This window comes from Acomys minous, assembly GCF_964271855.1.
Source record: "Acomys minous genome assembly, chromosome: 8".
Classification (NCBI taxonomy): Eukaryota; Metazoa; Chordata; class Mammalia; order Rodentia; family Muridae; genus Acomys; species Acomys minous.
Window position 1 is genome coordinate 78,341,550 of NC_140489.1, and position 20,058 is coordinate 78,361,607.

Consider the following 20,058-nt stretch of genomic DNA (forward strand, 5'->3'; position numbering starts at 1 on the left):
AGCCATGCTCTGGGGACAATCTTGATGGCTCTGTCCCATAATCAGGAATGTAGTCAGCTACACTATACATCTTCATCAAATTACAACATGGCCATAAGCCGGAGCTCCAAGGCCAGAGTCAGTGTCAGAACAAAAGTAAAGTGAGAGAAAGCCTGACTCAATCAGCACTGTTTGTAAGATAATCAACATATACCACTGGTTGAAGAAATGGTGTAGCTAGATGCCTAGAACCCTCCAAATGCAAGTGTATACCAGAGCAGAATTTCCAGGATTCTTCAGGATAAAGTTGATATCTTATCCATGGGGTGAGTGTTTAGGATAAAGGCAGTAGTGCTTGATTAATGGAGCATCTTTTACTCAGCCCTTGTGATTTTTAATGTATTTTCAGGAAGGCACATAGAACTGTGCACATACAGAGTCCAATGCACAGTGATTTTCAACCCAGTAGCCCTGTAAATGGTGTAGGGTCCTACTTTTGTAAATTATTCCTTACGAAGCTCTGATTTAGCCATAAAGTACAGAAAAAATAAGACAAAGTGCAGAAACAGAGAGAGGAGGTTACCTCCGCTCTCGCTGATGAGCTAGGATTGTCACAGCTCTCAGTATGGACCAGAAGATTTGAGATGAAATAGCAGCATAAGCATAATTGTTAATGTATTTTAATAAAGCTAAATCTGTCAAGAGGAGTCTGAAGTCTACAACCAAGAAAGACAAGTATGAAGATCAATGGTCAAAAATGTCTACTCAAGCTGTCATTCTGGCATTCCTTTTTTTTTTTTTTTAGTATAATTTTTTATTAATTCATTCAGATTACATCTCAATTGTTATCCCATCTCGTGTATCCTCCCATTCCTCCCTCCCTCCCGCATTCACCCTATTCCCCTCCCCTATGTCTGTGACTGAGGGGGACCTCCTTCCTCTGTATATGCTCACAGGGTATCAAGTCTTTTCTTGGTAGCCTGCTATCCTTCCTCTGAGTGCCACCGAGCCTCCGCATCCAGGGGACATAGTCAAATATGGGGCACCAGAGTTTGTGTGAAAGTCAGTCCCCGCTCTCCACTTAACTGTGGAGAATGTCCTGTCCATTGGCTAGATATGGGTAGGGTTTTGATGGTCATTGCACGTATTATCATTGGTTGGTGCCACCGTTTGAGTAGAACCCCTGGGCCCAGATCCGCCCGTCATAGTGTTCTTCTTGTAGGTTTCTAGAACCCTCTGGATCCTTCTATTTCCTCATCCTCCCATGCTTCTCTCATCTAAAGTCCCAATAGGATGTCCTCACCTCTATCCCACTTTCCTGGTAAGTGAAGACATTCGTGGGACATGCCCCTTAGGCTAGTGTCATCGTGGGCATTCTGTAGGAAGCCCTGTGTATACTGTTGAAAAAGGGTTTCACACACCCGTTCCACACTTCACACTAGTGATATAGCCTATGTATTTGATGGGGGCTGTTACAGTAACAAAGTGTAAATCTGGCAGTCTTTCCCAGGCATTGTATGTACCCGCTTACAGGTAGCTATGTGTAGAGAAAGAGCAAAAGAAGTAGAATGGGTGAAACAATGTTTCTTTATCCTCAAATCTAGATATTTCATCTCATATGTCTATTTGCATAATGTATGGGAATCATGCTTTAGCATAAGGAGCTGAATTAGATTCTGGCTCTGGCCAGTGTTGTTGACACACTATGTCCTGAGGTAGAACCTCTGTAATTATGAGTCTTCACTGTCACTATTAGAGAAGGCTCTAGTTTCTGCAGCACTTTGAGGATAAAATCTGAGCCAGTCATTGAGCCACGCATGTCTATGATTATGTTTTGTGTGTGAGACTGAGGCTTTACACTGTGTCCTCAGCCACAGTGACAGTTGTGCATGGACAAAATTCTGTCACTTGAAAAATTCTTAAAATGGGTGGGATTTTTATATGGAGCCACTGGATGAAATAGCAACCAGAGTCATCTTTGGGAACACAGTAACACTATTCATGTTTACTTGTCCTTCACTAACAACATCAGAAAGGAAGTACTAAGAAGCAAGTATGGCTGTTAGGTTTGGCTTTAGTGTTCAGAATCAGCTGTGTCCCTTGTATTGACTTTAAAAAAGACTAGTATTATTTTCTAGAAGTTTAATTAAACTAAACAAACATATATATTTCTTAAACAACCGTAAGTATTATAAACACACATACACAAAATCTAAGATTTTTTTTTCTGGTTTTAAGATGGAAGATTTTTAATTTTTGAATTCTTTTGAAACTTAAAATTATTTTTTTAAAAAATTCCATCTGTTGATCAACAGAGTAGCAGCTACTAAAGAAACAAGTCTATGAACAAAAATTAAGTAGGTTTTTATAATGTGATAATTAAGATCAGAAAATATATGTAGGGAAATATTCCAGCTTGAAAAAAAAACTACAATAATGTATACAAGTTTGCTTGTATTTATTTTTATTTAATTTGAAAGACTTGTTTATTTTATTTTACATGTATGTTTGTCTGCATGTATGTCTATGCGCCGTAGGCATGCAGTCCCTGTGGTGGTCAGAAGAGGCTGTCAGATACATTTGAACTGGAGTTACTGTTGGTTGTTAGCCAATATTTAGGTGCTTGAATTTGAACCAGGGCCCTCTCGAAGAGTAGTCCATGCTCTTAACCACTGAGTCTTTTCTTAAGCTCTTTGCAGGTATTTATAATCTCAGAAAAAGAAGTCCAAATAAAATTAGTTTCATCATGGCTCTCTCTCACTTGTGTTCTGTGTGTTGAAGTTTGTTTAGAAAAAAAAACCCACACAATTCAATGATAACTGATGTTAATATAATGTTTGTCCTCAGCCTCCTTTTAACCTGAGTTGCTGGCAACCACTTCTGAATAATCTTTGAAAAATTGTGTGTCTTCCCAAACAAATAAATAAACAGAAAACAGTATAAACAAAGGCAATTCTATTTATACACTATTAAAAATAACGGTTCCATTTTCCTTGTAAACTGATTATGTGGGTTATAATACAGTAGCCACACACAATGCCCTTTCTATCACATTCTGTGTACAAGAATTTCTGTCACTTGTTGAAGCTCATCCCTGTTGTTATATTTCTATTATTGTTCCTGGGAGGCTCCTTAGCCTGTCAGCAAAGATGTCAGAAAAATCCAACATTCCTTTTGGAATAAGAAGCAGCTTTGTCACCCACAATGCAATCTCTACTAAAAATAGAAAGAGTGGCAGCAGTACAAGTGTGATTAACACGGATGAGCTTTTGTCCAAGTAGCCGGGACGAATCCAGCAGGCCAAAGATGACCCAGCCAGAGCCAGGACTCTGCTGATTGCCGCTTCTCTTCATGTTTGATGAAATATTCATGCCTTCGCTCTCCTCTCTGCAAGAACTATTGATTTCTTGTATAAACGCTGCTATATTTAGTCTAGACAAATGGAATGTGGATCACTGTGGAATAAATTGGATGAAAGACTGGGATCTTGCCTGCCGCTTTTTCTCAGTCTTGGGCAATTATTTATAATCAAGGGCAGTTTTTGTAAGTTGAGGGTGATTTTTCACAATTTAGTGATTAGTGTGTGAACAAAGGCAAGCAGTTAGACACAATCATTTCTGGCGGGATAGCGGGTTAAGAAGTCAAATTATCCTTTGAGGTTTGCGATGAATTTTTCAGAGCACTGTTAGGATTTTATTTCTTATCTTGTTTCTTGTTCATTTGTTTGAAAAAAATCTTAAGAGTTTGATATTTATATTTTATGTACAAAAAGGCAAACTTAAAGGTCTTTTCCTTTTTCATATTTTGTGTTTAAAAATAAGATTCTGACCTTTGCTTACTAGAAGTTTCATTTGCCTGTTAAAGATAAAAATGAAGTAATTTGTAAACAGCACTGATTTAGGCTAAATTCCTGTCAGGCTTATAAGTTAATGTTCAAACTCTCACATCACTCCACATTCTTGAAATTCTACGTTGCCCTTTACAGCTAAGAGACCCACTTAAACCATCTTCATTTGTTTACAAACTTGTCACAATCCCTTGCTTGAACAAGGGTAATATAAGAAGTTGCTGTCTGTCAAACCATAGTTTATTAATTAATCATTTTCTCATCATCATTAAATTGTTACAAGTGGTGTTGATAGTGCAAACTTCTGATCTACACATTGAAAAAGAACTGATGTTAGCAAAGCAAGATTGATAGCGGTATTCATGTATGTGCATGGACATGTGTGCAGCACAGTATGACTGACACTTATGAGCATTTACATGTGAGGCCTTGACTTCTATAAACAGGATAACTGGCAGTTTTTCTTTAAGTATGGAAAAACCTCATGAATCTACATAGAATATAAGCTTGATAGTCCCCAATCTGGGATCTTCAAACCTAATCAGAATAGAATATGTAGACGTAGGTGAGTATTTCTGGAAACTTAAAAAAGTATAGAACGGATTTTTTTATTTCTTTCATCTGGTTGTTTACATTTTCCTGAAAATTTTCCAGTTCCACTCTATGTGCTTCTTTTATGTCTCACGCCTGCTTGGCTGCATCTTCCTGCATCTGATTTCATATTAGCCCAAGGGGCATGTCCCACGAAAGCCTTCACTTACCAGGAAACTGAGACAGAGGGGAGGACATTCTAGTGGGACTCTAGATGAGAGAAGCATGGGAGAATGGCAAAGTAGAAGGATCCAGAGGGTCCTAGAAGCCTACAAGTAGAACATTATGATAGGCAGATTTGGGCACAGGGGTCCCGCTCAAACTAAGGCACCAGCCAAGGACAATACAGGCGGTAAACCTTAAACCCCTACCCAGATCTAGCCAATGGACAGAACACTCTCCACAGTAGAGTGGAGAGTGGGATATTACTTTCTCACATACTCTGGTGCCTCACCTTTGACCATGTGAGGGGGAGACCTGGTGGCACTCAGAGGAAGGACAGCAGGTTACCAAGAAGAGACTTGATACCCTATGAGCATATACAGGGGGAGGTAATCCCCCTCAGGAACAGTCCTAGGGGAGGGGAATAAGGGGAAAATGGGAGGGAGGGAAGAATGGGAGGATACAAGGGATGGGATAACCATTGAGATGTAACAAGAATAAATTAATAAAGGAGAAAAAATAAAAAAATATAGAAAGCAGAAAAAGTAACACAACTATCATCTCTTCGCTGTGTCATTTCCTGCATCAGAATTTATGAACTTGTGTTATTGAAATCAATCTCTCTCTCTCCTCTCCTCTTCTCTCTCTCTCTCTCTCTCTCTCTCTCTCTCTCTCTTTCTCTCTCTCTCTCTCTCTCTGTGTGTGTGTGTGTGTGTGTATACGTGCTTAGTTGGACAGATATTTTGTCTTTTTTTCAAAGTCCTAGGCTCAACATTATGAATAATGTCTAATATTGTAAGGTGCTCAATAAAGGTTTAAACAATTTAGTTATCATAGAATAAATACTAATTTATAACTGCTTTTAAGCATTTTACTATTTTCATAAACATTTTCAGGGACTTCATATTTTTTGAGCATGTGTGCGCAAATGGGTGGGCATGCTCATCTGTCTGGGATTGCTTGTGCACATACACATAGAGGCCAGAGGACAACCTTGAGTATCATTCCTCAAATGCCATAGTGTCTGTCACATGCCTGGAAGTCACTAAGTAGGCTGGTCGTTCTGGCCAGTGAGCCTTAAAGATCTTCCTGACTTCACCTTCCCAGTACTAGGATTACAGGCATGTAGCACCATCCTTGACTGTGTTTTCATTGTAGTCTCTGGGGATTGAATTAGGGTGGTCATGCTTGTCAGGCAAGAATTGATCAACTGACCTCCCTCCCCAGCCAATGACTACATTTCTTTTAAGGAAATGAACGTGACAATTTATGTAGATGTTTCTTGTAGTTGATGACTATGATGATGATAAAAAAAAAGAACAATCTCTAGAAAACAATATGACTTTAAAAATTTTTTCTCCACTAGGATTGTTTCTGTGTGACTTATTTCTAGAGGTGGCAAACCTGTATCAAATGGTAGAAATATTTAAAATCTCATGATTCATATTGCAGATATTTTTGGCAGTTTTATACCAATTGGAAGTACCACTTGCAATAAATAATTTAGTAACTTTCTTACCTTATAAAATGGGACATTATGCATACAGACATATGTGGGTCTTAGTAACTACATAATTATGTTTCACTTTCTTAATGGTTTGCATTATTTGTGAGTGAAGGTGATTTTATTTTCTAATATTTAATAGAAATCACTTGCCATTCTATTACCATAGTTGCTTATGTACTTTTGATCTGCTAACCAATCAGTATTGATGAATTATTTTAATGTATAGAAAATTTTCATTTTTATATATTGGAAAATACAAAACAAAAATTTCTTACTGAGGACTATGCTGTACATATTTTGAGTGACTGCCCTCATTTGAGCCTTTAGTTCTTATTGTGCCTATAGTCATTTTCACTTTAATGGTGAGGGTGCTGAGGCCAGGTAGAGATAATTACATTTGCAGGTTTGTACAGGTAGGAGCAAGTGTTAGGCTTTAGAATAGAGGTTGAAACAGGCAGGCTGTGCGTCATGGTTGACTTACTGAACCATTTTCCTAAGCTTCTCACTATTTTAAATATTTTTGCAATTAAAATTTCTGGTTATTTCTGTCTTATGCTGGGTATTAGATCTGAGTGGTGGTTCACTACTCTTAAAGAGGTATAACCTCAGCTTCCAAAAGACCTGTTGTCTTTAACTTGACTTGTTTGACTTAATTATAAAAATTTCCCAATTCTTCTGGCGAGATGTATTCCTCAGAATTCTTAACTATCATGGGTGCTGACTAATCAGACTAGACATTAGCCACAAGCAGGCGCTCTCTGGAGAGGTCCCTGGCCTATGACTTTCCTACTGAAAACTTTCTTTGCAGCGGGGGTCAGGGGGTGCGGAGATGCTTATCTACGCAAACCGTGTGCTAGACACTTCATATATATTATCTAATTCAATTCTTATAAATGCAAATGTCTTCCATAGTAAACTTGAGTCTGGTCATTAGGTATTTTTTTTTCCTTTTGGTGGTTTGATTAAATATTTACTTGAAGTTCCCTCATACTTTTTTCTCTCTTGTTTATTTTAAGAATGAGGTTTCCACATTTAAATGATGGGTATTTAAAAACCAGCACTTAGACACTCGGCTGCTCTCACTTCTTCATGTGTGGGTTTGGCCCATTGTTACAGTTAATCACCATTATCTGAACTTGGATGAAGATATTCCCCATTTCCTTCCTAGATCTAATGGTCATGTGGATGTATTGCATGGTGTGCTAACTTAAAGTAGAATTTATCTTCTGTCCCTGATTATAAAACTTTTCATAAGTCCGTGAATTGAGTTGTGACAGAAGTTCCCTTTTTGTATGACATCATTCCTTCATCTTGTATTTCTTGGTCTTCAGTGGCTTTAATTTGTAAGTGGTCCAGACTAATAAATGTTATGAGTGATTTTTTGATACCACTTGTTGAATCCATCTGTTTGGGGGAAAAAAGACAATTGTAGTAGATTCAGAGCAGAATGCATATTACTGAGTAAAAATTAACCTAGGGACCCTTCACCAATACTGATGGTCAAGGCACGGTTTACCATCACAACAAAGCATTTCCTTATACATGTACTTAGATGTGCTGCACAGGGGATAGTGGGTTTGATCCTTGGTTTGTTTACAAGTCAACGTGCTAATTTCCAAACTTCTCTGCCCTATTCTCTGTCTTTTTTCCTATGTCTCCAGTGGATGTGAAATCAGAGGTTCCTATGGGCCTGGAGCCCATTTCACCTTTAGACCTAAGGACAGAGCTCAGGATGATGGTGCCTGTGGTGGATCCTGTCGTCCGTGAGAAGCAACTGCAGCAAGAGTTACTTCTTATCCAACAGCAGCAGCAAATCCAGAAGCAGCTCCTGATAGCGGAGTTTCAGAAGCAGCATGAGAACTTGACACGGCAGCATCAGGCACAGCTTCAGGAGCACATCAAGGTAGCAAATGTGTCTTTGTCTCTGACCTTCTCCATCAGGGCATCTGCACCACGATGTGGGCATAAGACCGACCTATGGGAGCACTGATGGGGATTTTCACTGTGATTAAAACATGAATGTGTGACTTGAAGGAAATTTTGATTGTACTAGTTGGAAATGCGGGTAAGTACCTGGTAAACCCTTGCTTTGCCAATAGGAGAACTCTGCCACTCTTACCTTTTACCTCAGACTCACGGTAGCAACAGCAGCTTTCCATTCCCATGTCTACTCTCTTTTGTGCGTTCCGTTGTCCCATGCACTCACCGACAAGATCCACAAGCCTGGAAAAACCGATGTTATGCTGCTGACACATCTGTGTGCGCTATTTATCAGGGTTAGCGTAAACTCAACCTGTGAATAGAGACAGTCCTCTTCTCTTGTTTGTTTTGTCTTCAGTCTAGGTCAATACAAATTCTTCTTTATAGAAAAAAATCCCATGGGGCATACAATCAAAATAAAAATATAATGAAGAATTGAAGGGAGCTTTATACACAAAAATGACATAAATATTGCAATATTTTTATAGACTGTTATTTCAGGGGAAATATAGTAATAGCTCAGTTTTTTTTCTAACATCTGGTGATTTTATATATATCAAATTGTTCCTTTTTCTTCTTTGGTATAATCATTGAAAAAAATCACTATAGATTTATTGTGCTTTTTTCCCCAAATAATTGGCAAAGACATTTAGTAAGAAAGAACTTTTAGGGCATAGTACCACATGCTCTAATCTCAAAATTTAGGATTGGAGAGAAGATCTGAAACTTGAAAATAACCTGGGCTGCAAATGGGCAATGTTTTGAGATTCTCAAAAAGCACAAGGATGCTTTAATTCAATAAAATAGATATTTAATTTGAATTTATTTTATTAAAAGCACAAAATATTTGCAGTAAAATTTTATTTTATAGCTAACTCCTTCAAAGTTGACTTAAAGGTGATAATTGGTAGAATTGTACATTTTGTCATAATTTACTACAATGCATTCTAAGTACTTAATCTTTTATTTGCATATCAAGTACAAATACATGAATGTAGTATTAATATAGGTAACTAACTTATAACACTAAATTATAATGTGCTATGAAGGTACTATTTTCTCCCCCATTTCCCTTGTTGGACAAGACATTGTTTGTATAAAAGGCTTTCCAATATCTAATATAAGACATAATCTCTTTCCTTTCCTAGTGACTTTCATATTATTGCTCTCTAAAATACCTTCAAAATAAGAGCGAAGGGTTTGGTATGTGTGTCCTCAATGAAATCATTGTTTCATGGCTATATTTATATGAGTAACCTTCACTTAGTTTGTACATTTATTTTTGAATAAATGCCAAAGTGTTATTTCAGTTTGACCCCTGAAACAATAATAGAAGCATTGATGTCTAGGTCTTTTTCTTCAGTCCTTCCAGGCATGTTAACAGAGCAATGAGGCATGAGTAAGATTTAAATTCATCACCTTGCTTCAAGACCTGAGGAACTATATGGTTTATTTTCTTTTATGTGGAGTCCTTTGCTCCAAGTATTGAGACATGCTGATAAGCTACTTGCATTGCTTGCACTTAGATTTCTTCTTTTCGTTATTGTTTGGTGCTTTTGTTAGTGCTAACGTCAATTGTGAGTAATTTCTCATTTGACTTCACTCGGAACCTAAGAGTAGCAAGTGAGTAATTGCTTCTGTAGCACAAACAGAACAATATGCCAGGTTCATTGGCATCTGGAAAAAGTTGGAAAGAAACACTTGAAAGAATAAGGACTGTGAGGTGGTTAAAAGAAAATTGGAGCTTTAAGAAGATGGTTTTCCTGAGTAGTATGCTATTTTGGGAGAGGATGAAGACAGTTTACATCTTCCTCTTAATACTAGGAAGATATATACTTCCTTAACTCTTTTACTTTTGCTTTGTTACTGTCTTAAAAATAGGTCTAAGGGTTAATGCTTTTAACATTCATTTAGATTTATTTGCATGAGGAAGACAGTCTACCATGCTTTAACGGCATTAGCTTTGAACACCGGCCCTTCTCATAAGCAGCACCTGTTGCCTTCCATCCTAGTCTCCCCATTCCTGGCAGTCAGCTGAGGTAGAACAGTGTCACTTTCCAAGGCCACATAGAATGTGGCTAGAATGTAGGGTGCTCAAAAATGTGTGGTCTTCCCACCACACTCCTCCATTACCGCACCTCACTCAAGCTGCAATGTCTGGAAATAAATGTGAAGTTTTATTCCATGTTAATATTTTACATAGGCCCAATATTTATGATTTTCGCTATACATAATGACTATGGTAATGAATCTGTATGCTTTTCCATTCCTAGAAGCAATTAGAGCTCAATTGCATTGATGCTTTGAATAAAGAATTGAATCAATTTGACCAGTCTTAATATCAATATGAAATTGACATTAAAACAATACTTAAAACGATGAAATTCTAAGTAACAGTGGAATATTTGAGACTATCCATTAAATGGTTGGTATATAAAAACAAAACACAAAGATTTCAGATATGATATGATACTCCGAAGCACATGCTTGAGTTTGGGTAAGGCTGTTGCAGTTGGCGTAGAAAGTTGCCTTCTTAGTGTTCCAAAGAAACAAGAATGTTCTGACAGCACTGCTCTGGTCCTTTAATTTTTGTTCAATTACTTGCTATAAAATACAGATTTTTTTCGGCACCTCATATTCAAAAGGATAAATTATGCTTTAGTTGGTATTAAGCTATGAATAATAATAATTGAAATATATTCATTCAAAACTAAATTTCCTATGAATTATGAATCTGATCTGAAAGACAATATTGTCTAGCTTACTTTAATGAGCAGAGATTCTGAATAGCTTTAGTGTTGCGTCAGAGCTCTGCCTGAGAGTTGCAGTGCCAGAGCCTCCTATCTAGGTAGAGTCTTTAGTTTCTCAGTGGGTACATTTGCTTTTCTTCAGATGTATGTACATTTCTTGGTCTGAAAGGAAACTGATATCTTTAAAAGGTCATACCAATTAACCTCATATTTTTGTTATGCGTGGTTTGAGGTAAATTTCAGAGGATTCAGAACCAAACACCAATGCATGATTTCATTTGGATCAAGATCTCTAATCGAGAAGTTTCCATGTGTTAGTGACAGTTATGAACTTTGTGTTATTTTCTCGAGAATTATATGAATATGTAGATTATCTCACTCGAAGAAGAACTGACTCTGTGAGGTGGTAAAAGTCTCAGTGTCTGTTCTATTTCAGGCAGACTTTCCCTCAAATTAACTCACACCTCAGCATCTTATTTACTTTAGTTTTACACTCAGTATCTCAGGGTAAGAATTGGTTATCTAAGTTGTTTATTTATAGTGTGAGAGACTTTGTGAAATAGGCATCTGTGGTTTCTCTGCCTTTGCATGTTCCTGTATTTTGTATTCACACAGAGAAGGGAACTAAAGGCTAAGCCAACAGCATTCAAATGACCTGAGTGGATTTGATAATAATTTTTGATAGGGAGGCACAAGTAATGGAATCATCTAAAAGCGTGCTTGGTGTAGATCTCAAAACCATCATGACTTTAATTTCCTGTATTCATATTTCAACAATAAAAAGGTGTTTGAAGCAGAAACTAAATACTATCCAGTTCCCAAAACTGATAACATTGCAATGTGGGGCAATGAGGGATGACTTTGAAGCTTAAAAAAATTGCACACTCTCATGTTTTTCTCTTCTCGCAAGTTACAACAGGAACTTCTAGCCATCAAACAACAGCAGGAACTCCTGGAAAAGGAGCAGAAGCTGGAGCAGCAGAGGCAAGAACAGGAGGTGGAGAGGCATCGCAGAGAGCAGCAGCTTCCTCCTCTCAGAGGCAAAGATAGAGGACGAGAAAGTAAGATGCGCCAGGGTAACAGATAGACTCTCTTCCCGAATCTTTAGCTGACCGTCTCGAGGAACCTGATAAATAATGGAAACAAACTTGTCAAAACTGTCCTTGTATAATTAAAACAGTAATGCATAGGTTAAAATGCCCTTTCATATCAGCTCTGCAGAGCATAATGAAAAATACACACCACATTGGCAAAGACAAAGACAGACTGGTTCTTTGGACTTTGGAAATATCATCCTACTAAAGCGATCAAATGTGAAGACTGCCTGTTTATTAATAAAGTTATGTCTACATTTTTTAGTCCCCCAAGCAGTAACTGTGATGAACATCGTAATGTGCCTCACTTCCCTTTCTGCTCTACTTATGCTTTCGTGATACTCAAGGCAGAACGTTTGCAAAATAAGGGCCCACAAGAGGGAGACAGATCCAAAAGATTGCCCTCTAGCCAGTCAGTTCAAACGCAGGTCGTTGCGAAGTTTAAAGTGTGGTAATTTGAACAGAAATTATCAACCAAGTTTATTTGTTGAAGTGAATTTTTAAAACTGTTTAATTTATTGGAAGGAAACTCAGAAGATACTTTTAATGTATTGTAGTAATCTTCAACAGTCCTCAAGATTTCTAAGTTTAAAAAATAAAATAATATTGAAAACTAATGTTTTGTTCCTATTTATGTATTCATTTTCTAAAACAAGTACTGGGGGTTGAACACGGGGCCTCATAAATACTAGGCAAGCAGTGTGCCGTTAACCACAGCCCCAATTGTCAGCAATTTTCTTTTTAAATTTTAAGATGGATGATAGTTCTAGGAATCTCCTTCTATAAAAACAATCAAAAAACTCACTAAAGGCATTTTGAGAATTTGTAATGTAAGGAACAGTTACAAAACAGGGCTCTGCCACTTTCTAAAGCCAGTGTAGATTTTGGTTCTTTCTTTTAGTAGGAAAACTCCATATGCTGTGGCCAGTGCTACTCCTTTGTGACCTTTGTTGAGTATTCTTGAGTCTTGAGAGTAGCTCACAGTCAGTATCTGTTTCCCTGTGTGTGTATGTGTGTGTGTGTGTGTTTCAGGGGCAGTGGCCAGCACCGAGGTAAAGCAGAAGCTTCAAGAATTCCTGTTGAGTAAATCAGCAACGAAAGACACTCCAACCAATGGAAAGACTCATTCCGTGAGCCGCCATCCCAAGCTCTGGTACACGTATGTTGTATGTTCTGTGCTTGGCTGCTTTCATCCCAAGGGTAGAGAGCACAGGTTCTATCTTTAGCTGACCTGGGTGGGAAATTCTAGGCTGGCCACTTCTCAGCTGTGTGGCTCCTGACAAGTTCCTGGAAATCTCTACGGATCAGCTTTCTTCTCTACAAAAAGAATTGCAGTAGTGCCTACCTCTGAGAGTTGCTGGGAAGGTCCTAAGGGGAAAAATGTTACAAAGTAAATAGGACCGAGCAGTGCTCAACTATCATTAGCATTTGTCACCGGGAGGGGAGGGAGTACAGTGTTTTCTTTGTTGAATGAATAACTGGATTCTGGGTGGAACCCAGAGATGGTTAGAGATCCTCAGATGGTACATCTGATATCTGTGCAGAATCCATCGATGTTTAGGTGATTATTTTGTTTCGTTTGGCTTAATACAAAATAGAAACCAGAGCTATTTTGAGAAATGCAGGTAATTCAGGTGATTTTTATTTTTTTAAGAGGAAGATAAGAGAATGAAGGCAAAGGAGGAAGGTAAATAAACAAACCTAAGCCGTTATTACCTCCCTCAGCGTTGCTCACATCACCTCACTGCTTTCCACCCAGTGAAATTAGAGTTAGGCTTTCTGTGATACAAACTGACAGCGAGATACATGGTGCTATTGGAGCTTTTATGGAACCACACTTCCCTAAGTCCAGCAGAGATATTACATAAAATACGATTTCTTTATCTATGAGATGGGAATGATGTGGGTTTTTTTTTTTCTTTCAGAATTAGATCAGAGACGATATATAAATCACATTGGATAACAGGCTAGTAAAGAATGGATTCAGTTCTCACATGAATATCTTTGTTCAAAGGCCTTAAGAGTTTATGAGAATGTATATTTCAGTCCCTAACATTAAGGACAGGACAGAAATACTATTTTTTTTAAAGAAATTTGGAAGTAGCCCAAGAATTTCAAAGAAGAGTTACTCTACCTCTAAGTCTGTTTAATAGATATCTGTTCTCCTGCTCATTTAAAACTGAGGCAACAGACTCCAAAATATTTGACATTTGAACAATCATGTCCTTTGTATTAGTTGCCTCAAGAAACCAGTCAGTTTCACAAATTCATGTGAAATAAATATAATTTTGTTACCTAAATTATCTGCATAATATGTAACTGATTCATAATGCTTCCAATAGATGTAAGGAAAAGATAATGCAATTTTCTAATGAGAAAGAACTGCTAGGAAATAATTTATCTGATGAATATTCTTCAGCTATTCCCTTGAGTATATTAGACATGGCTCCTCATGTCAGTAGTGATCTGCTCTTGTTTACTTGGAATATAATTCCAGCTAACCATAAACCATTAATTGTAGGAATTGGCTATGTGGCTCTGGGCAATTTGCTTGAATTCTCAAAGGACCAGTTGCCTTCTCCAGGCAAAGGGCATGATGGCACATTTTGAAGCTTTTTACCAGTTACAAGTATGTGCAGTGCCATTAAATAAGTTAGCTGTTGAGAATGTACTTTTCAAATAAAGACCTGTGGTGGAACAGTCACCGTGGCAGTGACCCCGTGCCCAGGGCATTCTCCCCCTAATGTATAGTAGTTTTGATATTTGTCTGCACTGGGCCATCTGAGTCCAGTCCTCCGAACTTTTTTCTAGTAATGCAGTTGTTTCCTTTTCAATATATTCATCCAAGAAATAGAAAATATTTTTAAAAGTTAATTTTATATAAAAGAAGATATGTTTTCTGTCCCACACATGTTCTGTGGGAGTCAGGACTCTGAGACTTCTGTCACTGTTGTCTTTTTAGTGCAGAGGTCATCCTTGTGTATTTGGCTATGCTAACTGGCAGTGATAAGGTCTTTGGACATGCTTACCGCCAACATGGTTGTTCTATAGTAGTGACTCCATAGGATCCAAATGCTAGCTTCTTTTTTTTTTTAGTATAGCTATTGAGAAATCATGTGCAGGCATTTTAGATTATAGAAATCTCAAATCTACTTCAACAAAGTGGAGTTTTCCATGTGGTTGAATGAGCAGATACAAGGCGGGCATTTCTAAGACTCCTGCATCATTCCGTATTTTGCGACTATGGACTTGGATATACAAGTGGTTTGAATACATTGGAGGCAGATGAACCTATATGCATCTGAGGGACTGGACAGCATGTGCAACTGGTTACTTCTGATTAACATCTGCTAAAATCCAGCATCAATGTGAACCTACTTTGTGTTTTTTTGTAGGGCTGCCCACCACACATCACTGGATCAAAGCTCTCCGCCCCTTAGCGGAACCTCTCCATCCTACAAGTACACGTTACCGGGAGCCCAAGATGCCAAGGATGATTTCCCCTTGAGAAAAACTGGTAAGTTGGCATAACAAGGACAACATTTACTTTTTTATGGCACATCTTATTTTTTGCTTTGCTCATATCTAAGTGAGAATTAAAGAACTTGAGGTATAGGTACTCTCCACTCACACCATATTGAACTAAACATGCCCACAAGCACATGCATGTATGAGCTCCTAAACATATAGAGTACATGTTGGCTCATAATTCTCCCTTTTCTATCTCTGCACGGGTCCATTCACTATCCATTCAGAGTGTCTTTGTAATACTGAAAAGGTTATCATATCTGGATTAGCAATAAAGGTTAGAATAAAGGAAAATAGGCATATCATTACTCAGAAAAAAATATTTTTTGTTCATTTTAAAGAACCAGAAATATCTTCTATTACCTGTTGTCTCCTTTTCTTTAAACATTTACTTAAACACATCTAATAAGATTTCCTTTGTCCAATAATGCTTTCTAATTTAAAATTCTAATTATTGATGTATTGAACATCAGCTCAGGCAATGCTTCCTTCTGAGTCAGTTATTTACCTAATGTTATTTAGACTGCAGACCTCAGTGAAAATGTATTCCTAGTAATCTCAGGTATTGAATATTCAAATTTACTTCAGAAACTTACAATAAACTTGTCTTGGAGGAGTGTCATATTCAACTTTTATTTAAAATTTAATGGCCAGTATCATCACTCTAAGATTTGTTATTTGTTTTCCCATCTTAGGTTCCATTTTGAATGTCACCAACATGCCATGTTAAAGTATATATGCTCTTACCATTATATGTATTTAAATATATTTAAGTAATATTTAGATAATAAGATTTGTGTAGATGCTGTTCTAAAACTTTGGAGGTTTAGGAAATGCAGCTTTTCAAAAGATTTCAAATTTCTACACCAGAAACGTCCACATAGGTTTTCATAGATAGTCTAATCTATTGTAGTTTACACAAGACATACTGAAGCACCACATCTCTCGAATTTGTGTGTAGAATCCACAGAGTGGTGATTTCAAATAATTATATTCATTCTTCCAAGCAATTTGGAGTAATTAAAATGGGTGTAGATCGTATAAACACACCCTGAAGCTAATTTCTGCCAGATAATTTACCTGTACGTAATGAAGATTTTAAAAAGAAAATCAACTATGATTAAGAATTTATTACCCCCAATCCAGTTTATATGGGCCCAAATACTGGAAAAAAGTGTTTAAGCTTCACAGGGCAGTCAATGCCTTTTTATTTTTATAGCCCAGATTTCTGTGTCTCTAGGAATTTAGGTATCATAGAACACTTGGGTAGGAATCAATGCAGAGGGAAGAATGCCTGAGCATCATGTATTGCCTCTGAATTTTACATTGCTACACTTTACTTTCTAATAAGTCAATTTCTCTAGGACAAAAGGAGGGAAGAAAAGAGTGAGGCTTTATGTATTTATAAACCTTGGGTGTAGTTTATAAAAACTCATTCTTAAAGGGTATGGGAATTCCAGCCTTAATAATTAGTGGAATATGTAGGAACTATTAACAAAAATTCTGTGAAATTGCCATAGTCAGGGAAGGGACTGTCAAGAGAGAGTCAAGACAGCATGGGAAGGAAAGTAAACAGGGTCAGTCTCCTTTTGCCTGAAAGTTCCTAATAAGTTGTACAGTCAAAAGACCCAGTCCCCTGAACACATGGCCTTAACACTTCTCTTACCATTGAGACTAGACACTGACTTACAGCTGATAGTGGCCTTAAGAGAAGTGGCATCTGTGGCCCCAAGCATCCAGAAAGAAAAATCTACATTGTTCAAAATGAACGAGTACTGAAAAGCTGGTACATCCCATGCCTCTGTTTTCAAGAGGAAAGAATACCAAGCTGTTAATTTATTCTCACCGAAATTCCTATTCCACAACTAAACCTTGTTTGAGTATATGCTGTGCACCCTGATGTGATGTGCAAGATGTTCCCTCTGCTTCTTTTTGGGCATGTGTAAGTGTGTGAAACTCTCTGGCCTACTGAATGGCATGCTTTTTCTGTTCACTGCTCAATATTTGAAATGTGTTCATTTTCTGCAGAAAATCTGATCTTTTATGAAGTATCACACTGTTGATCTCCCAAACCAAACATTTTCAAACATTATATCAATAGAGTTCTTGAGTAGCTGTTAATGCTTTAAAATCACTGTAGGGTTTCCGAATATTTCTTGTTCAGTTCCCATTGTGTGATTAAGAGAAGTGTGACATAATTAACTACAGATGTTTTCCCAATACCAAATACTCAGAGATGCTCTTCATTGATTACAAATAGGTGGACCTCCTCAAGTTCTTCCGACATATACCCATTTGGCATGTTGCCAGTTGTGTTGTGAGAAAAATTAAGACTTTGTACTCTAAAAAAAAATCACTATAAAATTTCAATCATATTTTTGGACAAAGTTACATCACATTGAACTACATCTAGAGTATTGCCAAGGTCATGCAGAAGTAGCAGGACAGCTGAGACAGACTCAGGCCGGGTCACCAGAGCCAGCCTGTCAGCTTCTGCTGTGTCCTCAGACGTTACTCTCAGACCCAAAGGAACTGGTTAATGAGTTAGCTCTGTCTTCTGAACTGCATGTAATACTACATAATGTTTATTTCTTTTTTCCTGACTATTTAATGATTTACTTGTATTTATTAGTAAGGTATAAAGAATAAAACAGGGACTAGAGTGGGGAAAGCCCTAATAGCTTTAAATAGATGAAGGTGGCCCCAGGGACGCCCCCTAAACTACGAGCACGGACATCCCTACCTTCACACACACTAAGAAAAAAACAGCTACGGAATTCTTATATTCTTGCAGAAATCCGATCTTTCTCGAGGAAAGTAGATCTTTGTTTCCCTCCTCACAGTTTGTTTAGCTAACAAGGCCTATTTACTTTCATTTTTAAAGAAATGTTTATTTTTATTTTATTGGCATTGGTATTTTGCTTGCAAGAATATCTGAGTTAGGGTGTCAGATATCCTGGAATTATGAGCTGCCATTTGGGTGCTGGGAACTGAACCTATGACTAGCCAATTCCCTTAACCATTGAGTCATCTCTGTGGAATGGGTGAGCTTTTAGGTTTTGTTTTGCTTTTTTGTTTCATTTTGGATTTTTATCCTTATATGAATGGCTGTGTGTGTATCTGAAAATAACATTATATATATATGTATGGAGTAAATTGTTTATTACTGTTTATTTTTAGCTAAAGGAAAGGAATTTTACCTCTTTTTTATTTTTAATTTATTATAATTTATTCAGATTACATCCCTAATATTATCCCCTAGCTCATATCTTCCTGTTCCCACTCCTCCTTCCTCTTCTGCCCTATTCCCCTCCCCTAGGCCTCTCACTAAGATTTCTTTGTTCTCTAACAAAGAGTTGGTTGATAGGAACATTGTGGATATGCTGTGGCTGAAAATAGTATTATTGCTATAGAACTAGATTTCCCCTCCTTCTACAACACACTACAGGATTGACAATGAAGGGAAAAAGAAAGGTTCTGGGTCCTGGCACTTTCAAACGCGTGCATATTTCTTCTGGAGATATTGCGTACACAGTGACTTTGAACTGACCTCTAAAACCATTTAATTTGGACCCCGTTCCAGTGAGTATGAGCATATGCTTCATAAAATATTATGACAAAAAATTCTAGAGGTTTTATACTCCATTATATTATCGAAGTCTTACCTAGTGAACTTTGCCTTTCTTTGAATGTTATAGATTTCCACTTAATACTTCTGAACAAAGCACGCTGGCAGGGTATATTAACCTCTTAAAGTGCACGAGCCATATAAAGCTTGGCTTTGGCTAATAAGATTGTTCCAGCTCTACTGAAACTTTTCGCTTTAATGGTCAGCAACACTAGAATATGACTCAAAGATGGAAGGGATCCAAACATGTTAAGGTTGTGGAAGGCCAGTGGCATTTTTCACATAGAGTAAATTGAAAAGGAGACAGAGTTGGGACATACAGCCTTGTATATGTCCTCGTGTAGCACTCAGTGGTCAGGCTGTGGGACCTAGGTGATGCAATCAAGTCATTGCAGTCCAATGTTAACAAAAGGCCACTTCCTTATGATTGCTTAAGATCTTTTTCTTCCTCTTTCTTTTCCTATCTCTCTGCCTCGTTCCCCTCTTCCTCTTCCTCTTCCCCTTCTATACTTTTTATATCCCATGGCATCTCCGAACATGGCATGACGTCTAAAAGAAGTAGCAGGCTTATTTCAAGTCTACTATATAGGGAGATCTGATAATTTTTGCTCACCTTGTTTCTAATCAATAAACTTTAGTGTTAAGAATGGTTTTTGAATTACAGATTGAGAAACCAGCACATTATACCTATACTTATCCCGTTATCACCAATATCTTATAGTATCAACATTCTACATGGGCATGTATAGGTGATGTGCATAAAAGTATGTGTTTCCCTATTTGTGGGCACATATATGTGGTATGCTTTCACATGTGTGTGCAGGTCACATGTGTGATAATAGGTGTCTTTCTTCACTGCTTCGCACTTTCTTTACCAGGGCAAGGTGTTTTGCAGAGCCTGTAGCTCCTCACACCCACGTGCCTAGTTAGACAGCCCTGGGATTGTAGATACACGATCAGGCCCATCTGACATTTACTTCAGTGAGGACAAT

General features: G+C 37.6%; 1 protein-coding gene across 24 annotated transcripts in view; it reads left to right on the forward strand.

Annotated features, from left to right (window-relative positions):
* The window catches only part of HDAC9 (histone deacetylase 9), an 861,568-nt gene that overhangs the window by 463,535 nt on the left and 377,975 nt on the right, over nucleotides 1-20,058 (forward strand). For 15 of the 24 annotated variants that reach the window (XM_084791695.1, XM_084791698.1, XM_084791708.1 and 12 more), the window contains 4 exons: nucleotides 7,748-7,989; nucleotides 11,727-11,877; nucleotides 12,943-13,069; nucleotides 15,306-15,427. In XM_084791695.1, the coding sequence (XP_084647821.1) occupies nucleotides 7,748-7,989; nucleotides 11,727-11,877; nucleotides 12,943-13,069; nucleotides 15,306-15,427 (642 nt within the window). The remainder of the gene's footprint in view (nucleotides 1-7,747; nucleotides 7,990-11,726; nucleotides 11,878-12,942; nucleotides 13,070-15,305; nucleotides 15,428-20,058) is intronic. The other 9 variants (XM_084791696.1, XM_084791710.1, XM_084791703.1 and 6 more) reach the window with 3 other exon arrangements.